General features: G+C 40.6%; 1 protein-coding gene across 5 annotated transcripts in view; it reads right to left on the bottom strand.

Moving 5' to 3' along the window:
* The window catches only part of CNOT1 (CCR4-NOT transcription complex subunit 1), a 54,101-nt gene extending 44,428 nt beyond the window's left edge, over nt 1-9,673 (bottom strand). For all 5 annotated transcript variants that reach the window (XM_059825054.1, XM_009811682.2, XM_009811681.2 and 2 more), the window contains exons 1-7: nt 9,536-9,673; nt 5,387-5,494; nt 4,581-4,679; nt 3,967-4,035; nt 3,813-3,867; nt 3,184-3,387; nt 1,596-1,764 (exon numbers count right to left, since the gene is read on the bottom strand). In XM_059825054.1, the coding sequence (XP_059681037.1) occupies nt 1,596-1,764; nt 3,184-3,387; nt 3,813-3,867; nt 3,967-4,035; nt 4,581-4,679; nt 5,387-5,494; nt 9,536-9,637 (806 nt within the window). In that variant the 5' untranslated portion in view covers nt 9,638-9,673. The remainder of the gene's footprint in view (nt 1-1,595; nt 1,765-3,183; nt 3,388-3,812; nt 3,868-3,966; nt 4,036-4,580; nt 4,680-5,386; nt 5,495-9,535) is intronic.
* Between the last annotated feature and the right edge of the window lie 1,921 nt (nt 9,674-11,594).

The following is an 11,594-nucleotide window of genomic DNA, read 5'->3' on the forward strand; positions in this document are numbered from 1 at the left end:
CGTGCACTGTTCAAAAGGTAAGCTGTGAAGGTATGCCTTTTAGCCTGATGCAAGCCATGGCGTTTCTGATCAGAGGTCACTACCAAAAATCTCCAAGGAGCCAAAAGAGCAGACAACGAGCAGATGCTTAAGTTCAAATTTTAGAACCAAAGGCCTTTTTTTGCAATTTTTGTTTCACTTTGAACACTTTTAGTTAGGCCAACAAGATTTATACAGCATCACTATAGATCAAAAAAATGTTTTATTAACAGGCACATGTTAATAAAGGAAATAATTTTCAGTATCTTCCAACACATTTACATTGTCTTTTCTTACTTCACTGTTTAAACAGAACTTATCTTAATATCTTTGAGATTTGATCACCTCCACAAAGTAGTCAATAGCCTTTCTTTTAAAATACGAAATCGTTTACTTCTCTTAGCTTATACTTAAGTGACTCTTCCTTTAAGAAAACCCAAACACATTAGGTTCATACCAAGGGCGAAGACTAAGGCTCCCTTCAAAACCAGTCACACACTTGCAGGCTTCTGATACCACTACCACTATTAGAGCAGTATCCTAAATCCTTAAAAACTGCATTCAAAAATTGAGCTGGATTTGTGCAGATAGCAGATATACGGCAGGAAATAAGCCTCTAACATACTCAAATTAACTCTTCAATAGACAGCTGCTGACTAAAGTCGAGCTTCTCCTTCCAGTTTTCTGGTAACTATTCCAATTCACACATGTACATAAACAACTAGCCCATGTAATGCAGTACTTGTGCGAGGTGCTATAAGCAAAGGACTTTGGTCCTGCTCGCACCGCTCCCGCAAACCGACACAGCTCTATGGATGACAGCCCCTTTCACATGGCTGCAGCCAGTCACATTAACAGAGCTGCCCATCTAACATTTCAGACTAGAGGCAGAGTGCAGGGATATGGAACACTACTGAAGATGTGGTTAATGCATGTCTACAAATACACACACAAACCCAGGGCGAGTTTAAGACAGCTGTATTTTTACTAAAATAAGCCTAAGCAGGCAAAGACTGATGCAGCTGTCAAGATACTCTAGCAATTCACTGTCATAATTCGATTCTACAGCTACAAATAATCTCAACCATACTGTGTACCACACTTATCAAAACCCAATACAAACTGAAAGCTGCTGCTGGTCAAGTCTCTTGAAGTGAGACTATAACTTTCAGTTCTGTAATCTATTTCATGTGGACAGTGAGCTAACAGGAGTCTGTCACAAGAACAAAGTTCTTCCAAAGACCTAGAAGGATTTAGTTGGAATTCATGCCTACCTAGCCACTTTGTTTTTACTTAAAAAAAGAGGGTGATGGTCAAATTCTTATAAAACCTTCACAAGGAATGTGAACACCTTTACCTAGCACTTCTTACCATGACGAAATCCTACATAATAGACAGACATGCTAGACGCATTAGAAGAAAGCAAAATATAAAATGGGAATCAAAACAAATGACCTCATAACACTGAAAGTATTAAAATAACTGGAACCTCATTAAGTGTTCTTTACCTTTTGCCTCAAGAAGCAAGAAAGAAAACCACCACCCAAGATGCTTGAAAATTATGTTTTCCTACAAACCTTGTACAAAAGCCATAGCCAACTTCTTGCATGAAATCTGCCAGAGAACTCTCCATCATGGTTTTGGCTATCCCTCCAGAATCAGGCAGGATCCTGTCCATTAGAATGTCCCGTTTTTCAGGGTATAGAAGTGGTGCAAGCACCACAGGACAACGCTCCTGGGGAAAATCTAAAGGCAAGAGTAACAAAAAAAAGTGTCAAAAACCCCAGAACACCAGTTGCATGCAAGTGACTATTCAAAATAATTTGACTGCTGTACTAGAGTTTCCCTGCTGCTGCAGAAATCAAGAGGGCCCTCATGCAGCACTCCTCCATCCCACCTCCCAGTTCTCTACTGGCACTTGGATATTCCTAAAGAACAAGAATGTAGACTAGGTTCATACAGGTTCACTGCAGCTGCCCAAAAGTGCTAGCAGCTGTGCTGGTGGTAAGTTTAGAACTGGATTGTCACTAACAGCAGTCATCCAAAAAAAGCACAGAGCAGGAAACAATACAGCAGTAGAGCAAAAGCCTCTCCTCCAAATCAGGAAGCGTTAGGAAACAAAGGAGCTGCTATTGAGTCCAAGAAGTCTAGCAAATCTAAACCAGGCACTTGGGCATGGAAGGAGAGAATACTCCCTTCTTCCTTTCAGGGAAGTAAAGTTTAAGAGAGACACAATAATGAGAGGATCAGATGCGTGGGTGGGAGTTTTGCCCACAGTGGAAAGCAGCAAAGACCTCTTATGAGTGGGCCTTCCTGAGACAGCATTATCTTTCATACGATGCATAATGTCTCCATACCCTTCAGGCCACTCAGAGAAGAGCTCCCAACTTCCCAAAGCAAAGTGAAGGGAATTGCAGAAGCTAATACACGTATCTTCATTGAAGTAAGTATGAACTAAGAAGTTACACTTAAACAAATAGAACAAGTATTTTGCTTCTGTAGAAAAGGTGCCTTTCTCTAGGTCTGTGCAGAACCAAGGAGGGGGTTGAGTTAAATTCGGTTAGCTTCGATTCTAATGGGTTTACAGCAAACACTGTTGTTTCGGAAAGGAAGAGACTACCATATTGATAACGTCCCCTGCCGTCACACAAGGACCACGGTAGCTTCCAGGAAATGAACCAGAGTTTTATTCAAAAGCACTTCCCTCGCTGTGCTAGTGTCTCCTCATAGATCTGAACCCAATATAAACAACCCAGTGCTTCAAATCTACCTGTTTGAAATGGTAATGTATATTCCTTACATCGTAAGGAGTTCAAGTTTTTCAGCTACAGTGCACTGAGCTGCTTTAGTTAAATCCACAAATACCATCCCACACAAGCAAGCAAACACAGACTTGAATACCTCTTACTTAATGCTGATTTATCACAACTCTTCAAAAAACACAAACATGAGACCACATTGCTGCTCTTTGAAAGAAAAACAGTACACTATGGCCCGATGCCAGAACAGTGGTATTTTTCTGTCAGTTTAGAGTTATGAAAATTTACTGAGTTCTACCTCACCAAGCTCCCCACCATTTCAGCAGCAGAGTCTGCACTGACAGTAAGTTACAAAAATCCATTTCAAAGTTTTCATTTAGTCAGGCTTCTGAACACCACCACTTACCTCTACGTAATGTTTTGAGGAAAGCGTCAATCTGTTCCTGTCCTACCCCAAAGGCTCCCTTCTGCCCAAAAAGGAGATGGGAGAGGAGAAGGTGCAGGACCTCTATTGCAATATCTTGGAAGCCACCTTCTTGATTTCCACTGACGTCCGCGTCAATGTAAGAGCGCAAAAGATCCGGGAGTTTCTGTTTGATAAACTGGGCAGCTTTTGAAAACAAAAAAGGCTAGAGTCAAACCCTGAAATTTCTTTTCCATATGAAGACTCTTTTTAGCTAGGTACCATTCTCTTAATCTGAGCTTGTTTACCACAAGCTACAACAGTTCAGATTTAAATAGAAGTCTCATAATCCATACCTCAGAACTCAAACATTAATGAACAACTAAAAGACAAGATATCACAGTACCTCAATTCGATTCATTATCTAGCATGTCTATCTTTCATGGAAGGGACCTCCAACTTCATATAAGACAAGACGACTGTGCTATCTATTGCCCCTCTCAAAATGGTGATTGCTACTGATCGAAAGGTCTTGCATTACTCGGGTCACGCAGGCACACATCTATCCATCTAGAAAGCCCACTGCTTCAGAAGAAGTGTCCCTGCTGCAGTACTTCGGAAGGTGCACTTACCAAAACCTCGTAGATCCGAGCTGAAAGAGTTCAGTAAAGCGAGACCAAAAATCACCTACAAACAAGAACAAACACCATAGTAAGGGGACATCGTCCTTTCTAACAACCTTAGTCAAAAAATACTAAAGTATTTTTGCCATAAATATTCACCTACCTCTTGAACTTTACTTAATTTGATGACTTTACTCAATTGGGCAAATAAATGGGGTGAAGGCTTTAGACTCTGAAACAAGTAAGAAGAGTTAAATGGAAACTGTTATATGATTAGTCTCATTTGTAAGGTGGCAGGCTATCTAGAGTCCATTTGCAGGTCTGGAATATTAGTAACTATTCTGCTATAAGGTTAACATAAAGCTTATATGGCTAAACAAAGCATCTTTGGAAGTATTTTTGGATACATCTTGACTAAAAGCTCCTTCCACATATCCGACTCTTCCACTATTAAATCCCCATCATGGTTTTCATATTGAAAGAAACAGGAGCGCTGATGATTTATTTTGGTTCTGGCTGCCACAGACAAGCCATAAAGTACTAACATTAGATTAAGCTTTAAAATTAGTCTGCAGTCGTTCTGAGTGATTGAATAACTTGCTCAGGTTAACAAAAAAAACCCCAACTTCTGGGCAATCTCCATTTTTGAAGACTTTAGTACAACCAATCTTAGCCATAAACACCCCAGGAAAAACAAAAGGGAAAACCAGCTGGTTTCCTACAGACCAAGTCACTGCAGTTTCTGACATGGGGATCCCCTTCAAGAAGCGTACAAACCTTCTGATAGTGCAACGGATTGTCAATGGCGTAGGACAGCGTCGAGATAAAGTTTGGTTTTGTAATCAGCGACGCACACTCCTGGATCAGAAATTGAGTCTGAAAAGAACAAGATAACTTGAACACTCACATTGTTTTGTAACAGGACAATAAAACAAAACTTTATTGTTCACTGTGTGCAGTAAAACTAAACAAAGATAAGGTGCTTAAGTCTTGTAAGTCCCCAAATTCTCATTAACATTAACTAGTTTCTTGTCATTCAGGTTTTCTTCTGGTTTAGTTTGGTCTTCCTTTTAAGACTGAGAAAGTGATCAAACATTCTCCATCCTGTGTGCAATGTTTTATTTTCTGTAAGCGTCCTCACACATTGCAATAGACAATCTAAGACATTTGATTCCTGTTTATGAGCTAAAAAGTTTGTGGCAAAGGATGCCTTGCTTAAGGACAAAAACACTCCTGAGAACAGACACAGCCAGCACCAGAAGTGCCAGTTAGTGAATTTGGACAAAGTTTTAAAAGACGAAGAAAGGCTTTCAAAATAGAGCACTGCATGTGGCAGAAGGAGCAACTGTACTGAAGCTATCTGTTTTTCCAGATCAAGGGATTGTAAGAGTCAGATATCAACTTGTTGTCTTCTGACTTGAGGACTGGCAAAAGGTGCTTGCAACTGAAACACCATACACCAGAAATGAAGTTTGCTTGAAGCTACTACCTCTAACCTGCCTTTGTGCTTAAAACAGATCAAATCCTATTGCAGATTTGTAACAACGAAAACTAATAAGCAGATCTCTCAGTGCAAACTTTACCTGATGGAAATCTTTGCCACTGCTTTTACCATCGCCACTGAAATCCACGTGCGAGAATAGACAGCGTAGTAAATGCCTGTCTGCCTCGGGACCGTGCCTATTCACAATCTGGAAAAAAAAAAATCCAGAAAACAACTTGGTAGCAAACAGTCATTACAGAGCAAGATCTGAGTCTAGTACTGTGGATACAGCGGTACTTCTAGTGATTAAGTCATCTACAGTTTTAGCAAAACTGCTAAGAATGTTCCTTCTTAATCAGTAATCTAGAAACCAAGTCATTAACCCTATTTGCAAATGAAAAGTATAAACTAAGAGATAACGAAAAAAAATCTAGACACAAGTCATTGACACAGAAGCCATGCATTTCATGGGTAGTGATTCTTAAAAAACTAAGTGAAAAGGGGTTTTCAAGTCACCTAGAGAATGATTTCAAGCTTCTCAGCCAAAGCAGCCTAGAATCCACACAGTGTCATGGCTTCACTTTTCCCCATTTCTTTCCACAGCTACAGCCCCTAACTCCGCAAGAGGACAGCCTTGGGACAGCATGAACCTCTGAATCAAATTCCTGTGCAGCAGGAATTTATCCCAGAGACAAGCTACCATACAGCATCTTCACTGATCTCGCAGGCAGCTTCTACGTTGTCTCCTGATCACAACCAACTTGGCCACCATTACCCCAGGGTCTTTTAAGACATAAAGTGAATACTACACAGAAGTATTCCCTGCCATCTAAAGAGAAGAGTTCATCTCCAACTTGCTCATTAGCAAGCTTTAAAATCAAATTATCACATGCTGAACACCTGCAGCTGAGACCTTTTACCAAGTTTTTCCCCTGTCATTAGGGCTCATTCAACTGAATTTTGTACCTCAGTCATAAATAGGTGATCTGCATTTGTTAGTTTGTAACACCTATTCCTCACTGCTAAATCTTAACACTTGTTACATTTTTGTTAGCATCCCCTATCATTTGCCTTAAGCATAACTCTTGGCTACAGACCACCTCATCAGCTTGCTGTTTGAAGTATACCTTCAGGTTGTTTCAGTGCTTATTCATTTCTTTAAACCTCAACTGGACAGCATTACTTGGTTTTAATAAAATCCATACTGACAGAAGTTTGAAGTCACTTAATCACCAGTAGCTTGCTTCTTTTGTCCAAATAGTAGCAGCTAACATCAAATCCAACCTTCATCTATTGGCAAAGTTTTTGCCGCTGTTTCCCACTTTCTAGCTGCAGGACAGCCACATGTGCCAGCACAAACCAGCAGCTCTGTCTATGCTCTGACTGCCTCCACCAAGCCCACTGCTTCACCCCGTCATAAATATCCTTCTTTGCCGGTAGCTTCTTTCTGCAAAAAGACAAACAGCATCGCTTTAGGCTGTGTCTGCTCTGGCTCTGCTGTTTCTGATTGTTCTCATCTCAATTCTTCTACTGTTCTCTGACACCATGCTTCCCTTTCCCTCACAACCCGCTTATTCCAGTGGCTGCCAAGATTTGTTTTGCTGGAAAGAAACATCCGAGTCAGATATAGCTCTGCTTTTGACCAGAGACTAGAATATACATGCTCGTGAGATGTCAGTCCAGAGTAAATAGCCCACTTCAGTTAGGCTGACAGCACTGTCTTCGAAGGCAGCCATCCCCCACAATCAGGTAGCAAGATGCTCAGATTGGTGCAAAAGGCAGCAAAACTGCATTGACAGCAAGTTCTACTAGTTAGCCCAGGCTTCAGAACACAGGCAATTCGTTTACACAATCCCAATTAAATACATAGGTTTAGACATCGTAACAAGACCGGCATGAAGCGGGATCAAACTCCTAGGGAGCTATCCAGTGCCATGACCAAGATTAATTCATCAAAGCAGATGGATACAGAAGAAAATGGTACATAAAGCCACCAACACAACCTCTCTTCATCAAAATTAGATTACTTCCTTGCAAAATAGTAACTTCACAAGGTTAGTAATTTGAAAATATAACCTATGGGGAGGAGGGGAAGAGAAGGCTAGAAGTTCAGTGCAGCGTCTTTCAACTCTAACTACATTCACATAAAAGCTCTTCCAGGAAACAGGGAATGAGAATTGCTATTTTTCCTGGAGAAAGAACTGAAAGAAACCTTCGTATTGGCAGCCTTCATACACATTTACAAGACCGTGTACCCCATCATAAAATAATCTGTGAAGACTGACTTTTTTTCTTACCATGAGGGCGACCAAGCACTGGCACAGGCTGCCCAGAGAGGCTGTGAGTCTCCATCCCTGGAGGTACTCAAAAGCTGTCTGGACATACTCCTGGGTAACCAGCTCTAGGTGACCCTGTTTGGGCAGGAGGTTGGACCAGATGACCTTCAGAGGTCCCGTCCAACCTCAACTAGTCTGTGATTCAGGATAAAGTTCAACCCACCCATATTCGGATTTATCATACAGATGCAAGCTGGATTTTGTTTAGGCAAACACAGTGTTAGATCAAAAATAACTCTGCTTTTCTAGATCCAGAAAGTTTTGCTTTCCTAGATCAATCTGCCCGCAAAGCCCTTCCCTCCTCTCCACCCAGGCTCTCTTTATCACTACTTCAGGAAAAGAAGACCACAAAAAACGCATTTCAGAGGAAGCCATTCTTTATAATTTGTCTCTCTGACAAATGCATAAAAGGTTTTTTTCTAACATACATTCTATTTTTTAAAGCAGTCTTAAAGCACCACCTATATTAAATGACTACTGAAAACACATTTAAACAGAAGTTAATTCCTCAAGCTTTACTACAGTGATGCTTCTGAGTGACGTATTTAAATGCAAGTGTCATTTTGGTCAGTTGTGACAACAACAGCTCCGAGTATGGTTTTCCACATACTCTGTATGCTTAGATATAAGCTTTGTAAAATTGAGCAAATTATGCCAAAAGTTTACACCAAGCAGTGTCCCGTGAGACAAAGAGTTCGAGCATGCACATTAATCTCTTCAACTGACTAAGGAAAAATTGTACTAACAACCACAGAAGTAAAGTAATACCAGGAAGTTTAAAAAAAAGACAAGGGATCGTGAAGATTTTAGGTATTTAGTCTTGAAATGTGAGATCTGTCTTATAACCAAACGTACACAAACCAGCCATTTCCACAGACCGGTTTCCAGTCTTGCAACACAGCAAGTCTAAGAGGCTTGCCATGAAGGATAAGGAACAATCTGTCCCTGTTTTAGAGATCTATATTCCAACTGAACAGCTTATCTTCTCCCAAATCAAAGAAATGTTTATTATCCTTTACATAAGTGTTCATGACAGATCTGCAAGTCATACCTCAGTCTCACCTTGCTGCAAAAATCATCTGTTGAAACCAACAGCAAAAGGCCAGCATGATCCCAGATGAGCCCCCTGCAAGTCATGAACTTGCAAAAACATGGCAACTTTACAAAAGTTACAAGAGATGTATTCCACCTCCATGGCTTACGAGATCATTTTAAGCAGTGAATACTGCTGAAATCACCCCCTCTCACCTCAAGATAAGTAACAAATGCACTTTTAAAGAAATCATCTGTTACCAGAAACTCACTCTACTTAAGCCCTATGGCCTCCTAATCTGATTCAAATCACTGCAGGACTGCACTAGGATAAGAAAAAAAAAACAACTGGCCCAGCCGTCTGCTGGGAACTGAACTAAACCAGTTTCTAAAACTGGCTCAGTAACATTCACTTCCTCCTAAGTACTCCTCTGTGGATAATGCTTTTCAGTCCATCCTGCTAGTCAGAGCTATTTTTAAAAGGGTCAGTTAAACCAGAATTCTTGCCCAGATCTCAGCTATTTGGGTTTCGATCTACAGTTACTCTGCCTGCCTTCTGAAAACCCAGGACCAACAAAGGAGGACCTGAAGGAGTTAGGAAAGCTCTGCATGCCACACTCCAAGAGCAGCAGCAGTTAATCCTAATATTCAACTACAACATTAATATTGGTCTCAGCTCTGAGCTGCTGTATTCCATGACCTGACAGATGAAACTAACAGGAATATCAGAGACCCAAGCAGCTATTTCCAACACCGCAGAAAACAGTACGAAGTAATGACACAAGAGCACTGCAGGGTACAATTCAAACAAGAGAAACTCCATGTGACACCCCTATTTTTTCTTTCCAAAGTTTCTGTTGTAGCATCATTCGTTTACTTACATGCTGTATTTCCTGCTGGCTGGCTCGGTAGTTTTTCTTGGTTAAATTGTCCACCAGGTAGCTGATTTGAGACAAGGCCAGCGAGAGCGAGTCAAGATTCATTGCTGGTTGGGGCGGAAGCAGGCGGCCGAGCCCGGCGCAAAATCACCATTATTCCCCTTTAGTCACCTCAGAGACAGGTTAATTTTTTTTCCCCCAATTAGCCTGTATCTGGTTCTGTGTTACTTTCTTCAGCTCTTCTTTCTCAGTTGTCTTCCTCTGTTCTGAAACATGGCACCTGAAAGACAATATTGCACTAGATTCAAGTTCTGTAGCAACTTCACAGCCACATTCTAGGCACTGCTGTTATCTTGTCACGAAACCAGTCAATTTAAAATAAGCTTTTTAGTTTTGGGGTTTTTATAATAAAAAAAAAAATCTTTAAGCTGTTTGTATGGTGTTAAAAGCAGTTAGTGGTTTCTCTGTATTTTCTACTTCCACCAGAACATTACAGGGTAGAAAGGTAAATCCTAGAAGAATTCAACATTATGCCTTGGAGCTTTTTCTTTTATATTTTTGCTTACAAGCTAGCTTGGCAAGCAAAAAAAAAAAAGAAGTTTAACAAGGAGATTGATAATACAGACATGTTTGATAGCTTAACTTACATAAACCATTTGACATAACTATGTCCACATGGAAAAAGAACTACTAAGTTTTCACAACACAAGCTTAGCTGTTTTCACACTAGCCGACCACATTTATTCATTTCTGCATTTTGCCAGTCTGAAAGAGCTAGCAAACAGCTCAGTCAGAAGAATGACTACCCTTTCAGCACTGTGAGAAAGAAGAAAACGAGATGCATAATGAATTAGATATCACACAGCAACAATCAAGAGGTCAGAATCATTCAAAGCATCAATCACAAGTTTATAAAAAATGTGCTTTTTAACCATCTCTGCAATATTTTGCCTCACTACCATCAAAGTAGTATTGCACTCAACCGTACACACCAAAACAAGGAATTGTGAATGAGCAACACACACAAAGAACTGCAATAAACTAACCCTAACATTTGGCTTACACTGAAACAGCTTTCCAGTGAGCTACAACAGTGGAGCTTGCCAGCTTAATAAATTTCTATGACAACACAAAACTTGGCACTTGACATCTCGTCTGTTAAACCACAGATTGCCAATGTGATAAAATTGCATCCCAAAGCAAGTCCTGCATAACCAACAGTCTGAGGAGTCTCAAAGGAAGCCGTAAGCTGCTCCGAGAAGCAGCCCTGTAATTTATCAGAGGCGGAATCAAGCTGGAGAGTCACTGTTTTGGAGCTCTACTTGATCAAAACACAAAGGTCACTAGGCTTTGTGCCAAGAGTCTGAAGATCCCCTTTTCAGAATAAAAACTATTGCTTTACTGTCTTGGCTATACAGTCAAAACCACCAGTACACGACTTCCATTGAGATGGATCGCACAGGCGATGCGTTAACTTGGCACGTGTAACGCTTAGGGCAAATCAGTTCAGAAAGCAACCCCTGCAGCAGCATGGCTCGACACACTGGCCATCCTCCTGCAAGAATTCAACAGGAACAGAAGCGAGGCAAGTTGAAAAGGCTGTGCTGGGTAGAACTAGAAAAATCTTCCCCCCCCCTCCCTTTATACTAAGGTTGTCACTCACTCACACTCAGAACTACAGCTTATTTAACATCTGCCTACACTTTAGGAGCAACAAATCCTGCCACAGGCAATGAAGACCATTCTGCTCTTTGGAAAAGTTTATCAGATTAGATAAAAACGTGGGTAAACTATTTGTAAGGAAAGTCAAATCAGCAACCGACTTCCAGACTTTCATTATGCCACAGAAAACCCTGCGTAGTCCTACAAGCTACGTAAGATCTAGCAATCTGTAAGCAAGAAAACTTCCATCTCATGAAAAAGAAATTTTCAAGCAGTAATATTGAAAGCATTCTTCAGTGACAAGGTAGTTGTGCTACAAAAGAATTTCAGAGCATGTTTAGAACTGCAGCAAAAAGAATGACAGAAAACTTCCAATTTTTCTTTTTTGTACATCTGACAA

Source organism: Gavia stellata, chromosome 15, assembly GCF_030936135.1.
Source record: "Gavia stellata isolate bGavSte3 chromosome 15, bGavSte3.hap2, whole genome shotgun sequence".
NCBI lineage: Eukaryota > Metazoa > Chordata > Aves > Gaviiformes > Gaviidae > Gavia > Gavia stellata.